The 20,458-nt window shown below is 44.7% G+C and overlaps 1 protein-coding gene across 1 annotated transcript in view; it reads right to left on the bottom strand.

Annotated features, from left to right (window-relative positions):
* LOC311225856 (desmocollin 2-like protein) overlaps window positions 1-20,458 on the bottom strand; it is a gene marked incomplete at its 5' end in the record, with an annotated part of 135,122 nt that overhangs the window by 31,154 nt on the left and 83,510 nt on the right. The window contains 2 exons of the mRNA XM_084311248.1: window positions 1,312-1,542; window positions 12,398-12,540. Of these exons, the coding sequence (XP_084167374.1) occupies window positions 1,312-1,542; window positions 12,398-12,540 (374 nt within the window). The remainder of the gene's footprint in view (window positions 1-1,311; window positions 1,543-12,397; window positions 12,541-20,458) is intronic.

Here is a 20,458-nt window from a genome sequence, read left to right as displayed (position 1 = left end):
AGTCAACCCCGGAGGGGACGCCGGAGTCGGAGGGCCTCTCACTGAAGAGGGGTGCTCAACGGTCTCTGGACGGTACGCACCTAGCTCCGAGCGCCGCCGAAGCTCACCCTCTCACCACGAACGTGGGGTCAGGGAACCTCCGCGGCCCACAGAGGAGGTTGTGACGGAAATTGTTGGTGATGCCATCCTCCATAAAAACAGCAACCACCGAGAATAACTAAGCTAAAAGCCACTTGCATGCCGTGTGAGTATAGCGAAACACTTCCTGAAGTGAAAGAATTGGGAAGGTGGAGTACGGTCACGCCCCTCGCTTATATGCATATGAGCGGAAGGGGTGTGGCCGGGCAAGTAAAGGTGCAAGTAGCGGAATTCTTTCAAGGTCACGCTAGGTGACTCTGGGACATCCCGGGTGCGACAGTGGCTCAGGAGGTAGAGCAGTCGTCTGGCAATCCAGAGGTTCCCAGTTCGATTCCCGCTCCTCCCGGGCAGTGTGTCGATGTGTCCTTGAGCAAGACACTTAACCCCTAATTGCTCCCGATGAGCAGGTTGGCACCTTGCATGGTTGCCTCCGCCGTCGGTGTGTGAATGTGTGAATGAATGGGTAAAAATGTGAGGAACAAATTGTAAATCGCTTTGGATAAAAGCGCTATATAAAAAAGCAGCCACTTACCATCCCATAGGGAGCAGAACGCGAACCAAAAGACAAAATGTAACCCTTTTTCTTTTCCCTTGTCTTTGGTGCTGAGCCAACACTGGTATTCAAGTCACTTTACATAAAGTTGTTTGTCGGATTTTGTCGCTATCGACAGGCAACAAATAAGCCTTCAATTCGATATATATATTGTATTACAAAATATGCACACCCGAGCCACTAGTGGTCGCCAAAGTGCCGGTTGCAAAAAGCCCGAAAAACTTCCCTGATATGGGCTGTCGCAGGCTAAGAGGGTATTACTCATTACATCAACACTGTGATTATTGTACTGTAAATGAGGGCTATTTTATTTTATTGATCTATTTTATTGCACTATTGCATAATTTTACTCTCTCTATTCTATTTGACTAACTATTTTATTGCACTGCACTATTTTGTCTATTGTCTATTTGAAAACTGCGATAGAATCAAACCATAAACAAGGTGGAGTATTGGGATGTTGGATCCGAATGTGATTTGTAAATGTCTGCACTTTATGTGCTAATTTTGTGTCTGTCTTTTTACTGCTGTGAAGCACTTTGAGCTGCAATTCCTGTATGAAAGGTGCTATACAAATAAAGTTTATTATTATTATTATTATTATTATTATTATTACTCACTCGTAGCGTCTCTTAGCCTCCACTTCCCGTCGTGGCCACCCGCCAGCTGGAAGTGGAAGGGGGTGGAGTAGGGCGAGAGGTCGCCATCCACGGCATGAATGGCGACAGAGCCCCTCTTCCCCTCCTCATCCTCCTCACACACCACAAAGTCCAGGCCCGGGACCACCACCGGCACGTTGTCATTGACATCGTCGATCAACAGCGTCACCGTGCCGTTGCCCGACTTCCCACCTACAGGAGACAGGACAGGATGTTAGATCGCTAGTAACGATTTAACCATCGATTTCTATTGAATCTGTGAACTTATATCCTGTGTCTACGTAGTCATTGGTGTGAGATGAACTAGTGAATTTTGTATTTGCTTACATCATTGCTTATCATAAAATAATAATTTTCCAAATCCAAATAAACATTTTAATATGTTCCACAAGAAGTTGTTGTTAGCCAAAAGCTCTGGTATAAAACGGAAATTAGTGCGGAGTGGGTGGATTTATGTTTTAAGTATGACTCATATTAGTTATCACACTGAAGACAGAGGGAAAGGAACTTTTATTTAAGTATGACTTGTATTAGTTATCACACTGAAGACAGGGAGAAAGGAACCTTTATTTAAGTATGACTCATATTAGTTATCACATTGAAGACAGGAGGGAAAGGAACTATTGTCCCAGTTTTTAAAAAGGCTTGCTCCATGCCTCTTCTTGACACCTAGACTATAGATTGTGTGTCACAGGAATGTTCCCCCTCGGCATTCTCTGTGTCTTTTGATAAGACAAAGACAGCATTATACATTTTCATATGGAAGATCCTTCAATGCACACACACACATACCTGTACTGTGCACATGTTTTATGCATGCATATACAAATACAGACACAGCACGCACACATACCCATGCAAATACCCACACATCAACATACACACACAAACACACACACACACAATATACTTAAATATATTTTCTGGAACTATACTTTTTATGCATTCAGAACGTATACTAAAGTTGTGTTAAATTGATACAGCACTGCCGAGTGGGTACCGGGTGTGTACCGTATTAACGGTATCAACCAGTAGGGGCGCTCAGGTTACACCTGGTTACTTTTGTCTCTAGGTAAAGGGGAGGGGGGGAAACGTTGTGTTCTCAGCTTGAATACACAGCGGATGCTGTGTAAAGAACAATCAAGACCGTTTTCAAATGTCCAATCTAACGAATTTAGTTTGCTCATAAAATGCTTAACATGTTAAATGTGATTAGAACAGACGGCTGTTAATGTCAAGCCGCAGATGGGCCGTCGGAACCTTAATTTGGGAGAAATAAATAATACGTTTAATAATAAGTAAGACAAAGGATATGTTTAACTAATTCCAAATAAATATTAAAACTCATAATAACACCATAACTGCCTATAAATGGTTATCGAGCTGCGAGCCCCTCTAGTATACAGCGTGAAGCAGATCGAGTCCGTTTTCTCACCTTTCTCGCCTCCTGGTGGCATATAACAGAACATATAACAGAACAGCAATCGACCTCAAAATTAACCCATCGGCACTGGCACTGCGGTAGTATGGTGGAGAGTCATAATGGCTGTAACTGTACCACTTATGTGTGTTAAAAGTTGTAGGCCTACTTAAGTTCTTACATTTTTTTTATTATACTTTGTATAATGTATGTATTTTTTAATACTTTTGCTTACTGTTATACATTTACTAAAGTACAAAGTAAGTTCTTAAACCTTTTTTTCCCCAAAGTGTATATCAGAATATTAATGACTATCATACTAAATATACAGCATGCTTTGACTTACTACATGAACCAGATAAACGGTTCTCAAGCTATGTGAGCCACAGACAGACATGCAGATGTTTGTTCCAAATGGCACCAAAGGCAAAGATTGCACTTCCTGCCGAGCACGAAGTCCTCGCACAAACGGTTCTTAACACTTTCCGTGCCAGCCATGCGGTGCCTAGGAACCCTGTTGCGTGCCACTGCGATATTCAATGACAGAGCTCTCATATTTGCGAACGCATAAACTATATCTGTGAGGTTTTGTCCTTTGCTCACCTACTCGCTCTGTTCCTTTAAGCCTACTCGCTCTGTTCCTTTAAGCCTACTCGCTCTGTTCCTTTAGTTTTCTGTTAATCAATTGAATTCCCTGTCTCCTCACCTCACTAGCCCCCACCCTCGCGTTCGTTACTCTCGTTGCTCTTCAGCAGCCACACCCTTGGTCTACCTGTCATTATGTGTTTGATTGGTCTTGTGCCAAACACACACTTCTAGTTTCAAGTATCAATTACCTTCACGCACCTGAGGTGCATTCTAATTAGTTCCCCTGTGGGCTTTAAGTACCTCGCTCTCCCCTCAGTTCCTGTCGGGTCGTCCCGTATCATTCCTTATCATATCTCTATCACCTAACTCCTTCGGGAGTTACTCTGTCTATAGGCTCCTACGGGAGTTCTGGTTCTGTCTGCTGTTTTATCTCCGGCGTGAGACGGGGTGCAAGCTTTGGCCACCTGTCGCCGTTTGCCTGGATGGAGACATTGTTACTACGCTCTCTAATCCTCTACGGGAGGTATTCCAGTGTTCCACTTCAGACCTCCGCGCAGCAGACGTCCAGACGCGCATCCAGACCTCCGCGCAGCAGACGCGCTCTTCACTCCAGACGCGCATCGCTTCCTAATACTCTACGGGAGGATGCGTCTCTCCGAGCCGGCGCGCTCTTCCGCGCAGACGCGCTCTTCACTCCAGACGCGCATCGCTTCCTAATACTCTACGGGAGGATGCGTCTCTCCGAGCCGGCGCACTCTTCACTCCAGACGCGCATTCAGACGCACGCCAGATGCGCCCTCCGTACCGGCGCGTACTCCAAGCAGTCGCGCACCACTCAGACCTCCGCGCCAGATCTGCCCTCCGTACCGGCGCGTACTCCAAGCAGTCGCGCACCACTCAGACCTCCGCGCCAGATGCGCCCTCCGTACCGGCGCGTACTCCAAGCAGTCGCGCACCACTCAGACCTCCGCTTGGACACCCCGTTCCCCGTGGCGACGCGCTCGCCCTGTTTATCCTGCTCTCTTTACGCACAGCGCCTGGGTGAGTTTTTTATGACTGTCTTTGATCCTATTCATTTTTCGTGTGTTTAAGGACACTGAAGATATCCTGCTTTTTGTCAGACTGTCACTCACCCAGCGTCAGCTTTTTGGATAGTTCATTGGGATAATATTTGGCCTTTACATCGCTCACTGTGTTTATACACACCGAAGATATTATTCACTTGGATTTGTATTTGGGACTTCGCTCACAGTGTTTATTTGCACCGAAGATTCTATCACGTGGATTTGTGTTTGGGACGTTACTCACAGTGTGTATGTACACCGAAGATTCTGTCACTTGGATAACTCTGTTTTTGGGACAAGTCACTTCTCCTGTCACCTGCTCTGTTCCCCTCTGTACTCTGAGCTAACCCGCTCCCTCTCTCCCTCTCGGTCCCGTTTACCACCACGGAGATCTGCCGAGAGAAGTCTGCAGAGCGGCTCTGACGTCACCATCTGCTTCCCCAGACGAACCATCCCGGGGGAAGCTGCAGAGCAGCAACATTCATCTAATGCTTGTATCCCAGGCTTTGTCTGTTTTCTCTGTCCCTGTAAGCAGCTCCAGCCTTCGCCCTGTTCCAGTTCCTCCCTGTCTAGTCCTTCCAGTCCTCCCTCTCCCCAGCCCGCGGGCCTCTGTCCCTGTTTCCCCACTCTAGTCCTCCTAGTCCTCCCTGTCCAGTCCTCCTAGTCCTCCCTGTCCAGTCCTCCTAGTCCTCCTAGTCCTCCCTGTCCAGTCCTCCTAGTCCTCCCTGTTCCTGCCTGTTCCCTTGCCCTGACCCAGTCCGTTAGCCTTCCCTAGCCTTCCCCTTAGCCAGCTCGCCTCTTAAAGGCACTGGGCCTTTTCCCTTTTCTTGTTATCCATTATTTGTGTTCTCCCTTAAAGGGACAGTGCCGTTTTCTGTGTGTTTCAATAAATGCCCAGTTCTTGGCTTACTCTCATACCTGTCTTGTGTTGTGCGATTGGGGTCGGTTACAAACCATAACAATATCTTAAATTATGGCTATGTGTCTGTTACGTTCTGGTTACTGACTAAGGTTAAGGTTAAGGTTAGGCATTGTTTCGGAGTTGGTTAACGTTAGAACGGTTAAGTTTAGGCGCTGTTAAGGAGCTGGTTAAGGTTAGAGTTTGTCTTAGAGAATGGCAATATTCTTTCTATGGTTAAGGTTAAGGTTAGGCATGGTTAAGGTTAAGGTTAAGGTTAGGCATTGTTTCGGAGTTGGTTAAGGTTAGAACGGTTAAGTTTAGGCGCTGTTAAGGAGCTGGTTAAGGTTAGCGTTTGTCTTAGGGCCCGCGTCCACTTGGCGCATATTTCTGACCGCACGCATCTGTTTTCAATGTATTCCAATGGGGAGGGAGCGCATGCGGCCGCATGCAGCCGCCTCTAGGAAGTGCGCTGCCGTCGGCTTCTTTTTTCAGCTTTTTTGTGCGGCCGAAAGTTGAAACTTTCTCAACTTTCAGAGCGATGCGCTGAGCTCATTTTCAGACAACCAATCACAGCCATTGATATCTACCACTCTGTTTGTAACCTGACACCGGAGCTGCCTGCCTGTCTGGCTGTCTCCCACAGATCATTGAGATTCGCGACAAAACACATACACTAATAATAATAACTACACGAATACACTACTAAAAAGCTAATAAAAAGCAAAGGGCGAACTGTGGTGTCAGGCAATAACTATATATATAATTAATATACAATAAAGTTATTCAAATATGCTATAATATGTGCAAAACCGCGGCATGGCTGTAGATTTCTTTCTGTCATCTACAAGATGCGCTTCATGCCAGCGCTGCCGGCGCACTCCCAGCATGTTTCAGCTAGAAATATGCGCCAAGTGGACGCGGGCCCTTAGAGAATGGCAATAGACAGCCTATTTCCGCACTGCCGCTCTCTCGCGCTGCCGCGGTCACATGGTCAAATTGTCACATTCTTGCACTCCTCCGCTGTTAGAAAGCAACACGCCACCTGGCTACTGTCACTTGTCTTTCCTGTCATTTAGTGCTGTCACTTAGGGGTTTGGTTCCTGATTGGCTGTCACGGGGTGTGTGTGGAATGTTGGTATTTGGTGTCTATTTAACCTTCCTTCCTTCTGCTTGTTATTCGTCAGGTCTTCACTATAGGCGTTCGGAGATAACGCGGGCGGTTCCAGTTCTGGACCACCACTAAGCTCCTTTATCTTATTCCCTCTTCCTCTTGCCCCTCGGCATAGTATCCTAGTATTACTCTTGTGTTCTTTACTATTAAAGTCGAACCTGTTCAAGAGTATACCATCTCCGTCTCTGTGATTGCCTACCACAATTGGAACTCACCTACCTCCATCCTGACATGTGTCTAATATGGCCGTCGCTTATCAATGACTTGTTTGCAGTCAACATTGTCGAAACGGATTGTTTTTTAATCGGTTAATTTCCGTTTTATACCATTTTGAAAAACGCTCGTTTTTTGAAAGTTTCAGAAAAAAAGAAAGATTCTGTGATAAACCCCCTTTACTGGAATACACTGGAATATTGATTGATTGATTGAAAATTTTATTAACAGATTGCAGAATGGGTACAGTACAGTTCAATACATACAATTGTACATTAGAATACTGACAAAGCCATACTTGGTCATTTACTGTACAACTGGGTTAGGACATTTGTAGGGGCCAGCTTCGAATTGCAGTCTCCCGTAGGTGTTCTTTGAGAGTGTTTTTGAAAGTAGGTAGTGATTCACATTCCTTTACAGCTTTGGGTAAGATAGATAGTGTGTCTGCGTGTCACAGGAATGTTCCCCCTCTGCATTCTCTGTGTCTTTTGATAAGACAAAGACAGCATTATACATTTTCATATGGAAGATCCTTCAATGCACACACACACATACCTGTACTGTGCACATGTTTTATGCATGCATACACAAATACAGACACAGCACGCACACATACCCATGCAAATACCCACACATCAACATACACACACAAACACACACACACAATATACTTAAATATATTTTCTGGAACTATACTTTTTATGCATTCAGAACGTATACTAAAGTTGTGTTAAATTGATACAGCACTGCCGAGTGGGTACCGGGTGTGTACCGTATTAACGGTATCAACCAGTAGGGGCGCTCGGGTTACAAATCAAATCAAATCAAATGTATTTATAAGGCCCAACAACACATGTTAATGTCCCCATGGGCCGTACAGGTCTTCTTTAAACAAGTCAAGAAGAAAACATAACAATAAGTCAAGAACAGAACAAAGACACCATAAGGTCCAACAAATTTAAAATAAATGCAAATAAATGAAAGAATGCAAGCACTCCCAGACATACCCCACGCGAAGGTAAGGAAAAACTCACTAAAACCTAACAATAGGGAAAAAATGCTCCACAGGCAGTGTGGAGGAGAGAAACCTTAGAAGGGCCATTCAAGGGGGGATCTCCCTTCTTAGATGTCGGTGATAGTAGTGTTGCAGACGGACAGTTGATAATCATGCACTCAAGTGTGTAGTGAAACACAGATGAGTGCATGCAATAGCAACTGAACATTTTGAAAGATTAAAGATAGAGCTGATAGCGATAGCAACTGAACATTTTGAAAGATTGAAGATAGAGCTGATTTTCTCCAAAAAGATTATTCCAATTCCTGATTGCCATTCCAAATATCGATCGCGTTTATTGATCCGCTGGGTACTGGAAACACATATTCTCCGCTGTTCTGATGGTGGGCGATGACTCCAGTAGGCTCAGATTACATGCCTGACAAGTAAAATGTGGAAGCAGGACTTTTTTTTCTCCATGCGTTTCATTCATTCTAATCCAATGAGGTGCAGTACCATCCGGAGAGACGATAGGGGGCAGTATTTTCCCTGTTCGAGCTCAGACAGATTCCCACTGGTAACGTGAGGCTAGATTGGTGAAAAATGAATGGAAATCGATAATAAAAAAAATAACGATTAAAAACGAGATCTCTCGTCGGCTGGCACTCAACGGTTGGCATGAACTAACGAGAAATCTCATCGTTGGCACTGAAAGTATTAAGATATGCGCGTTGCAGGGGTTCTCAAAGTTTGGATGACTGAGGGCCAATAGGAAGCCAACACTGGACTGAGGGCCAATAGGAAGCCAACACTGGACTGAGGGCCAATAGGAAGCCGACACTGGACTGAGGGCCAATAGGAAGCCAACACTGGACTGAGGGCCAATAGGAAGCCAACACTGGACCAGCTAGCCCCTGTGTTCACCGCCATATTTAATCAATCCCTGGCGGAGTCAGTGGTCCCTGCCTGCTTCAAGATGTCTACCATCATCCCTGTACCGAAGAAACCCTCCCCAACATGTCTCAATGACTACAGACCGGTGGCACTCACCTCTGTGGCCATGAAATGTTTCGAGAGGCTGGTCAAGGAGCACATTTGTGCCTCCCTCCCCAGTGATATGGACCCTATGCAATTTGCATACAGGACAAACAGGTCCACTGACAACGCGGTCTCCCAGGTACTGCACAGCACCCTCTCTCACCTTGACCGCCAGAAGGGGGGCTATGTGAGACTGTTGTTCATTGACTACAGCTCAGCGTTCAACACCATAGTCCCCACCAGACTGGTGGACAAGCTGATCGAGCTGGGTCTGAGCTCCGCCCTGAGTGCCTGGGTACTGGACTTTCTGAGTGAAAGACCCCAGGCGGTCAGGGTGGGGGGTCAGACCTCCAACACCATCACCCTGAGCATCGGGTCCCCCCAGGGCTGTGTTCTGAGCCCCCTGCTGTACTCACTCTACACACACGATTGTGTGGCCAAATTCAGCTCCAACTCCATAGTGAAGTTTGCAGACGACACAGTGGTGGTGGGGCTGATCTCGGACAACGACGAGAAGGCTTACCGGGAGGAGGTTGAGGTACTGGAACGCTGGTGCCAGGACAACAGCCTGCTCCTGAACATTGGTAAAACCAAGGAGCTGATCGTGGATTATAGGAGAGGACAGCAGGAGACACACACACCACTGAGGATAAACGGGGCTACCGTGGACAGGGTGAGCAGCTTTAAGTACCTGGGGGTCCACATCTCAGAGGATCTGACATGGACAACACACATAGACTCAGTCGTAAAAAGGCGAAGCAACGCCTCTACCACCTGAGACAGTTAAGGAAGTTCAGAGTATCTGGGAATATACTCCAGTCCTTCTACTCCGGAGCTGTAGAGAGCATCTTGACTGGAAACATCACTGCCTGGTATGGAAACAGCACGGCACAGGACAAGAAGGCCCTACAGAGAGTGGTGCTCTCAGCCGAGCGTACCACGGGTATTGCACTACCTCCCCTGCAGGTTCTATACAACAAGAGGTGCAAATCCAGAGCCTGCAGAATAATGAAAGACCCTCACCACCCCAACAACAGCCTGTTCCAGCTGCTGAGGTCAGGCAGACGCCTGCGAACCCCAGCTACTAGGACAGAGAGACTTCGGCTCAGCTTCTTCCCCCAGGCCATCAGAGCCTTGAACACTGAACTCTCTACACACAAACACACATGAGCACACACACGACACGCACGCTGTACACGCTCACACACTAGCAGCCACTTTAACATGAGCAAGCACACACTCATGCTGCACACGCCCACACTTATGGCCACTAAGGAAAGGTCACTTTAAAAATAGTATAGTAACAGTAACAGTGTATATGCACTACCAAAGGACCTAGCATGTCCTCCATGCTCTGTAAATAACTTATGTACAAATACCGATATGCCCTACTATGTTACCTGTTTATTGCACAATGTTGTTTTATTGGATTCTATTATATGTTTATTGCACAATGTTGTTTTATTGGATTCTACTATATGTTGTTACTACTGTATTGCACATCGTTGCGGGCAAGACCACCTGCATTTCATTGTATACTTGTATGCCGTGACAAATAAAACTCTTGACTTGACTTGACTTGGACTGAGGGCCAATAGGAAGCCAACACTGGACTGAGGGACAATAGGAAGCCGACACTGGACTGAGGGCCAATAGGGAGCCAACACTAGACTGAGGACCAATAGGGAGCCAACACTGGACTGAGGGCCAATAGGAAGTGAACACTGGACCGATGGCAAATAGGAAGCCAACATCAGACTGAGGGCCAATAGAGAGCCAACACTGAACTGAGGGCCAATAGGGAGCCAACACTGGACTGAGGGCCAATAGGGAGCCAACACTAGACTGAGGGCCAATAGGGAGCCAACATCAGACTGAGGGCCAATAGGGAGCCAACACTGAACTGAGGGCCAATAGGGAGCCAACATCAGAATGAGGGCCAATAGGTAGCCAACACTGAACTGGGGGCCAATAGGGAGCCAACACTGGACTGAGGACCAATAGGGAGCCAACATCAGACTGAGGGCCAATAGGGAGCAAACATCAGACTGAGGGCCAATAGGAAGCCAACATTGGACTGAGGGCCAATAGGAAGCCAACACTGGACTGAGGGCCAATAGGGAGCCAACATCAGACTGAGGACCGATAGGGAGCCAACACTGGAATGAGGACCAATAGGGAGCCAACATTGGAATGACGAGTCTTGTAAGTAGGCATCACCCTAGTCATACATGACTTACCAGATACCGAATTGCCATGCAACCAGTATCCTAGCAAGCTTTCAACAAGCTGTCATTCCTAACTTGACAGCTTAGCTCATGGGGCACAGTCTTACCTTCTTAACCTCTTTAGCCCAAGCGGTCCGCTGGCGGACCGCAGATGACATCACGTCATAAATCAATCTCTCCAGACTGTATGACATAATGTTGCGTTTTTTCCCAAATGTAGCCAAGCGTAAAGACCCTAATCCTGTCAAAACAGCAGTCATAGTGTATATTTTCAACAATACGTTTGTTTACCAATAGGTTGAAGTGTTATTAGTGGTTTGTGGTCTGTCAACGTGGTTTCATTGCTGGGTTAAGTACTTCTATTCTATTCACTTAATATGCTTACTTCATATATCTATTCTATTCACATATATGCTTACCACTTGTATCTATTGCTATGTCCGCCCATTACAATCACGCAAGCTGTCTAACGCCTGTCCCGTCTCCCTGTGAGTTGCTGTCCCGGAGTGATGACCGGAGTGTCGGACATCCCGTGATGAAGACCGGGAGGATGCGACCCTCTCTGCGTGCCCTCCTGTCTCCCTGTCTCCGGCTGTCTCGTAGTGATGACCGGAGTGCTGGACGTCCCGCGATGATGATGGGGAGGTTGCGACCCTCTCTGCGCCGCCCCCTGTCCCCCTGTCTCCAGCTGTCTCGGAGTTATGACCGGAGTGTTGAACGTCCCGTGATTAAGACGGGAAGGACGCGACCCTCTTTGCGCCGCCCCTGTGCCTCAAATAGATCTGCTATCAGCTCTATCTTTAATCTTTCAAAATGTTCAGCTGCTATCGCTATCAGCTCTATCTTAAATGTTTCTAAATGTTCAGTTGCTATTGCATGCACTCATCTGTGTTTCACTACACACATGAGTGCATGCTTACCAACTGTCCGTCTGCAACACTACTATCACCGACATCTAAGAAGGGAGATCCCCCCTTGAATTGGCCCTTCTAAGGTTTGTAGTCATATGAGGAGAGGACATCCAGAGCTCTCAATGAGCGTTGACATTTCTAAAAAATACATTACACAGCTCATGCCAGCTTTCTGCAAGCAAATGACTTGTAGATGCATTTTTTTTATTTATCTTATTTCTCTGGATTATCTACCACAAAACTGAACGTTATTGGCATATATTGGAGCGCAGTTAGTGTGTCTACCTTCTGTGAATGTTTAGCAAGAATCCGCGTTGCAAACGGTTCAAAATGGCGGAGCCATATCTATTATAAGAAAGGAACTGTACTGTACAGGCTCCCTGCTAATTTTCGCTCATGGAATGTACAAATTGAGAGGTGCTTTGACTATGAAATCGTTTTATTTTCTTCTATGGAATTGTGCATTACTGTTCATTACCATAAACGGAACAAATACAAATTCAATTAAATGAAACTCACTTGCATCAACTGCCATGACATTGATCTTGTAGGTCGCGTCGGTGACCAGAGGAGACTCCAGATCGATGATGTTAGCCACTGTCAACTGACCGCTGGCCTCATCCAAGCTCACCCAAGACCCAGGGTCTGACACCTTATAATACCTACACACACACACAGGACACAATTAGTTAATAATAATACCATTGTTGATTTTCTAAGTGATTGTGTTGAAATAATAATAATAATAATAATAATATAATAAATTATATTATATGGCCCCAAGTAAAATTTCCAGAAAGTACATACTATATATTATATATAGTATATACTTTAATATTGTTTTATGTATTCAGAAAGTATACTGAAGTTGTATTAAAGGTGACATGCATTATAAATGGCTTTTTTCAGTGTCTAGCATTGTATTATAGTAATAGTAGTTAGTATCAATGTGTCTGTGTCTCTAAATACCATATTGGCGGATTGCTCTCATTCAGCTCAGACCATTTCCTGCTCGATTTAATTAGGTCATTCTGATTTGACTCGCATCGTGACGTCATGTGGCGAGGATGGAGCGGATAGTGATCCGATTGGCTCTGTGGTTGTAGCGCATAGAAGGGGACCTGCTTAGAGCGAGCAAGAGAGAGAGGGAGAAACAGATACACCCTCGCGACAGAGCACACATACACGCGCGTCTCTCTCCCCCTCTATCACTTCCTCAAACGGGAGAGGGAGAGAGAGAGAGACAGACAGCGCGACGCGCATGTGTGTATGTGTGCTCTGTCGCGAGGGTGTATTTGTTTCTCCCTCTCTCTCTCGCTCGCTCTCTGTCAAACCCCGTTTGATGAAGTGTCGGGTTTGTTTACACAGTGCTCCGTGTCTCTCTCTCTCTCTCTCTCTCTCTGTCTGCCAAAAAATTCATTTTTTTAAATAAAACATTACAGAGGTGTTCCATAGACTCACAGGAATTGTGTAAAGTTGCCCAAATAGTGCTAGGAATAGCAATGCATGTCCCCTTTAAAGTTCAAACCTTAAATGCTTAAATACATTATATTGAAAATATTTTACAAGTAAAAAATACACAATAGTTACCAACTTATGTTTGGTAAAAGAAAACACACACACATAATCTTTCCTGTGACAAAATGGCATCCAATGTAATAAAAAAAGTCAACCAACGAACTCAAGTTTCAAGTTCAAGTTTCAAGTTTCTTTAATAGTTGTCATACAGAAGTACAGAATACTTTTATACAAAATGCTTCTTACTGTTTCGCTCCAGAGACTGTGTTAGACAAGATAGTATGAAATAAAATAGTATAGCATGTAAAATAGAAGTAAAAATAGAGGTCACAGTGTTCAGTATAGACATATGTACAATGTTCGATGCAGAATAGAAGTAACTGAGTTACCATACAATATACAATATATACTATGCAATGTACTAATATACAATACTATATAGTGCAGAGCAGAAATGGGATGAGGTACAATTTAGGTAAATTTATAGTAAGGTGTGCGAGTTGTAGTGCAAATCCTTTACCAATAAATATAAATATAAAGTGTAAAGTGTGTTTAGGTGTTCTAAGTGTGTAAAGTGGGTGCTGCAGTGAGTTGCCCGTTTAAAGTGAGTGTGTGCGTGTGGATGTGTGTGCTGTGTGCATTTGATGGTTGCTGCATAGTGTTTATTGTTCGTTGAGCAGCCTGATGGCCTGGGGATAGAAGCTCCTTCTGAGTCTTTCTGTGCTCGCCTTAAGACTCCGGTATCGCTTGCCTGACCGCAGCAGTTCAAAGAGGCAGTTGTTCGGGTGGCTGGAGTCCTTGATGATTCTCTTAGCCTTCCCCCTGCACCGCTTGTTGTAAATGTTCTGGAGGGTGGGAAGCCCCCCTCCAATTGTGCGTTCGGCTGAACGTGTCACTCTTTGTAGTCTGCTACGGTCTTGTGCAGTGCTATTCCCAAACCAGGAGGTGATGTTGCCAGTCAGGATGCTCTCGATTGTACATGAGTAGAAGTTCCTAAGGATCTTCTGACTGACTTGGAACTTCCTTAGGCGCCTGAGGAAGTAGAGGCGTTGTCGTGCCTTCTTCACGACACTGTCAATGTGTGTGGTCCATGTCAAGTCCTCGGATATGTGGGCTCCGAGGTACTTGAAACTGTTCACTCTCTCAACCGGTGCCCCGTCGATGCTAAGGGGGCTGTAGTCCTTGACCCCCGACCTCCTGAAGTCCACAATCATCTCTTTTGTTTTGCTGACGTTCAGGGAGAGGCAGTTCTCCTGACACCACTGTGACAGATTCTCTACCTCTTCCAGGTAGGCCCTCTCGTCGTTGGCAGAGATCAGGCCCACCACTACTGTGTCATCAGCAAATTTGATGATTGTGTTGTTGTTCCGCTGTGCCACGCAGTCATGTGTGTACAGGGAGTAGAGGAGGGGGCTCAGAACACAGCCCTGGGGGGCCCCTATGTTGAGCGTGATGGATGAGGAGGTGCAGTTGCCTGCTCTTACCACCTGGGGTCTGCCCGTCAGGAAGTCCAAGACCCACTGGCAGAGGTCATAGTTCAAGCCCAGGTCCCTGAGCTTGGCTATGAGTTTGGAGGGGACTATGGTATTAAATGCTGAGCTGTAGTCAATGAACAGCATTCTCACATAGTTCCCCTGCCTCTTGTCCAGGTGTGATGCTGCTGTGTGCAGCACATGGGCTATGGCATCCTCCGTGGATCTGTTAGGGCGGTATGCAAATTGCAGGGGGTCCAGGTTGATGGGGAGGGAGGAACAGATGTACAGAACTCGATTCTTGTACCGGATCTCCTCTCTGGTAAACAAGAATACCCTGAAGACTCTGGCAGGAGCACTCATTCAAGGGTACTACGACTATGCTTGCACCTCATGGTACCAAAGCACCTCAAAGGCACTAAAAACCAAATTACAAACATCTCAAAACAAACTGGTCAGACTACTGCTTGACCTTACTCCTAGAACCCACCTCACCCCTGCCCACTTTGACAACCTAGGATGGCTTAGAGTAGACGACAGAGTAGAGCAACTTGCAATGGGCCTGGTCTACAAGATACACTACACGATCAAGGTACCCATGTACATGTCAAAATACTTCCCAAAGGTCAGTGAATACCACGATCACAACACCAGAGGGAGCTCCACAAATCATGTTAAACCCAGATCATGTTAAACCCAAAGAACACCTAAGGGAGACTGCAATTCGAAACTGGCCCCTGTAAATGTCCTAACCCAACCCCCAATGTACAGTAAATGACCAAGTATGGTTTTGTCAATATTCCAATGTACAGTTTTGCTTGTACAGTTGTACAGTGTTCCCCACCCACCCCTCCAACCAAACCCCCCCCCCCCCCACCTCCAATGTACAGCCCCCCCCCCCCCACCCGCCCAACCCCACCCCACCTACCCAACCTCCCCCAATGTACAGTTTTTATGTCAAATGTATATACTCTCTTTTCTGGACTCTTTTTGTATCACAAACAGTACTGTATTTGCAAATCTGGTATGTCATAAATGTAGCAGTACTGTCTATCTGTATGTCATGTATGTCATATATGTCCTGATGAATTGAAAATGGGGGACCCTGATGTAAACAAGACGAAAGTCTTTCTCTGGTCTGCATCCCCTTAACAATTGTGTGTATTGAGCTGTACTGTATTGTACCCATTCTGCAATCTGTTAATAAAGTTTTCAATCAATCAATCAATCAATCATGTATGCACACAGACTTTTTTTTATTTTTTTATATATATATATATAAGTGCCTTGCTCAAGGGCACTTCAATGGTGAGTGTTTATGGAGGGAAGAACATTGGGTCTCATTCCCCAATATTTCCCAAAGACTTCTCTTGGAAGACTTATCTTGGAACCGACTGAGACAGAATCGACGACAAGTTCACTCCGAGTCCCCAACGTGTGGGGAAGATGTCTTAAGTGGATCAAACGATCACAGCTGAGATACCGGCGATGAGGAATGTCACCATTCTGAAACATGAACGTGCGTTCCCGTCTAGGTCATTTGCATACAAAACAACGCCTCCAGAGCTCCTTAAAGGACGACTCCACTTTTTTTGGAAATTAGCTTATTTAACATCTTCCCTGGAGTTAGACAAGAAGATGCATACCTTTTTTGTCTCTGTGCGTGCATTTTAGCTTTGGGAATAGACGCTCCGTTAGCATAGCTTAGCGTCATCACTGGAAGTGAGGGAGGACAGTAGCCTTACAGTGCCTTACAGTGTATTGCAAGGTCTGACATTGACCAAACTTGATATGCATGACCTTGGTGGGCTCTAGGTCAACTCCTGAAAAGGGGGTCAATGTCAGACTTTGCAATCAAAGTTAGGGGGCTAATAACCCTTGCCATAATTTCAGTGCGCCCCCTAACTTTGGTCTGACATTGACCCCCTTTTCAGGAGTTGACCTAGAGCCCACCAAGGTCATGCATATCAAGTTTGGTCAATGTCAGACCTTGCAATACACTGTAAGGCACTGTAAGGCTACTGTCCTCCCTCACTTCCAGTGATGAAGCTAAGCTATGCTAACGGAGCGTCTATTCCCAAAGCTAAAATGCACGCACAGAGACAAAAAAGGTATGCATCTTCTTGTCTAACTCCAGGGAAGATGTTAAATAAGCTAATTTCCAAAAAAAGTGGAGTCGTCCTTTAAGGCAGGCTCTGTGCCGTGTGCAAATGAAATCGAGAAAAGTCGAGAGTTTAGACACACCTGTCCAGCTCATTAAATGCAACTAAAATGGTGGTGGAAGCGCTTTGCAACCGATCAAAATGAGATTAGTTTAATGTATTGTCATCATTATACAGAATAAAGGCTACTACTCGTGACCACCTGCCGCAGAGCGTGCGCACCCCCCCCCCCCCACACACACGCTCGCAGTACTGTATAGTCTATGTGCGTAATGAATGAACGCAGTAGGCTTATATTATTCTAATGACTTGTTTTATTAGGAGATTGCAGATACTGTGCTGCATAGTACAGTCCACCAGTCCGCTGCCCGACTCTGGTGGCCTTAATATGTGTACTGTACTTGCTGTACATATAGGGCAGAGCATATATATAGTATCTACTAAATCCTAATGAAACAAGTAATTAGAATAATATAAGCCTACTGTTCATTCATTAGACACGTAGGCTATACTGGCACACACAAGACTTATGGAATATTAATGCAGTCTATTTCCACGCGATTAGCTTTAGTTCTTATTTATTTATCCACTGTCATTTGCAGTGTTGGTGTACATAGTGTATTTCAATATCTGTTTTATTGATTAATGATATATTTGAAGGAATGCAAGTTATAGCTATATCAAACAAATGTCTGTCCCATTGTACCAATCATGGGATATATTGCATGTTGGCTATAACCTGCATTCTTTCAAATGTATAATTAATCAATAAAACAGATATGTAACAAATAAGAAATACAAATTCCACAGAAGGCATTAAATAATTCTTATTTTCAATCATTTCACAATAATTGCATAATTGTGTTTGAATATCTGAGTAATTAAAGTAATTATACATTTGTCCAAAATAGCTGGTTCAGATATGGTTAATCCAGCTGCCCTGTGATCAGATGAATCCATATTATTTATTTTTCCGACATCCACGTAATTTCTTATCGTACAAATATTGTCATATTTATTTTAATTATGATTAAGTAATTAATTCCAATGAGGTCTGTAGGGTTGACATGAAGGAATCACTATGATTCCTCCCAAATAAAGCCATTAAGAACATGGAGAACACAGTCTGTCAAGTTAATAACATTTTCAATCAATCAATCAATCATAAGTGTACTCCTCAGCACTCTTAACACTTTTGCGGCCACTGGGATGAGTCTAATTAATCTCAAGAGGACCGTGAAATGTAAACAGACGTGGAGCTGTTTGTAGAGCTAAATCTATACTTTATAGTACAGATGTTCCGATACCATTTTTCCCTTTCCGATCCGATTCCGATACCTAAGCTTTGGGTATCGGCCGATACCGATATTTATCCAATACCAGTGCATAAAAAAAAAATTAAAAAAAAAAATTATATAAATTATACTTTTTTTTTTTTTTCAGATACTGTTATACTGTTTTTTAGTAATAACTAGAACGTATGGTATTTATTCAACAACAGGTGATTGTATAGATTTGTATTAGTATCATTAATCAATGAGTATGGGCTGCAGCACTGCAGATATACCCTACTCCAATGATCCACACGGACATTAAACGGTGTTGCACTCGCTACTCAGTGGCTCTGCAGATATACCCTATTAGTCTGTAAGCTAGTGGCAGATAGAACGTTCATGTTGTGGTTTTTGATGCAAAATAAATATTCAACATTCTCTTTTGAAACTCCGCCTCAGACTCTTATCCTTTGGCACTTGCTGTACTTTGCTTGCAGGTCTGCAGCCATTATTGCTGGATTATGTGAATAGCACCAACTTTAGACACGGTAACGTTATCAAGCTAAGCTAACTGACCTAGCTCGCCTTCCCGCAGTGACATTAAGATAACGTTAGTAATAGTCAGCTAACGCTAGTCCGTAGCTACTTAATTTAAATACAATTCACCGTGGGTGCATTATTGTTGATAGACGGTCACGGACAGTGTTAGGTCCTGGAGAAAGGACAGGCGATCATCTGATTTGATGTAACGTTAAAAGCGGATGTTGTTCCAACTAGCTATCTTTCCAGCTAATGCTATCATAACACCAGCCAAACACATCCCGATTCCCGTCCGAGCTCCCTGTCACACCGCACTGTCGGGGACAATGGAATTTAAGAAAGTGTATCTGCTGTTAAAATGACACAGCATCACACTTTAAAACATGTTCATTTTATAATCCTCACTCTCCGCAGGACTCGGCAGGAGATAAATTACATCATGGGATCGGAGGCTAGAATTTACGTGTACTCGCCGATACCGATACTAGCATTTTAGGCAGTATCGGCGGCATTTCCGATACCGGTATCGGTATCGGAACAACTCTACTTTATAGTATAGTATATCTGTCCATTCTCATTGTGAATTGAGACCATAAACCGTCCCTTCAAAATGGCTTAAAGAAAAAAAAATCATCAATACGTTCTCATTTTATAACGCCGTGAATATAAGCATTATACCGGATTTGGTCTAGTATATTTCCTGGAAGCCGAGATAAAGGGCTAATAGCTAATAACGTTAAATCGAATGGCATTTCGGTTATAGATACGCTCCAGTTGAAACTCAAACTGCATATGATCGGCACGATCCTCACGCATGCATGCATGAAAGGGGGGGGGGGGGGACGTCGTTTCTGATTATTGATTAGCAATAACCGCGTTAGCCTCATTAGCCTCATAGGCCGAACGCCTGGATAGCTATCAAAACAAGGCCCGATCGGGATGTACTTTACGTGAAAAAGATCTTACCGTGGTCCGGTGGGACCCCCCCGATCATTTCCCCGTTATCGCCATCTGGTAGATCGATATTTGAAATTTTGAAATTTGAAATGTATTGAAATGTATTGGAAGGATAAACCCCTTGAGATATGCTATCTCATTTTCGAGGGGGTCCTTAACATAGGATACAAAACATACAATACAATACATAACAAAACAAAAAACAGGACGACAAATGCACTTATACATATGTCCATTGGCTGATGATAAATCCCCTTATTGCATGGTGAAATCTGCGATGCAAAACGTAATCCAAGCTACATGCTGCACATCTAGAATCCTGCTAACTGAAATCTCCATTGAAGGTAAAAAAAAAAAGTCTGATCCGTTCAGCCACAGGGCACACTGCATTATCGCGATAGCGCCCCTAAGAGGATCTGGCCGGTATTGCACCTTCTCGAATTCATAGAGTAGGGTAAATCTGCAGTGCCGCTCGGCGACCATGAATAGGTTATTAATATGGAATAAAAGCAATAACAACTTGCCACGGATTTATCTGTGCTTCTGTCCACAACGGGTGGAATCGAAACACGGATAAATACGTGGTTCGTCCCCATTGTGTTAAATTCTGCTCTCAGCCACGGCCGAATCCAATCTCAGCTAAATTTGGGGAATCTC

Source organism: Notolepis coatsorum, assembly GCF_963971535.1.
Source record: "Notolepis coatsorum genome assembly, chromosome: 3".
NCBI lineage: Eukaryota > Metazoa > Chordata > Actinopteri > Aulopiformes > Paralepididae > Notolepis > Notolepis coatsorum.
This window is presented reverse-complemented; position numbering and strand designations above follow the sequence as displayed.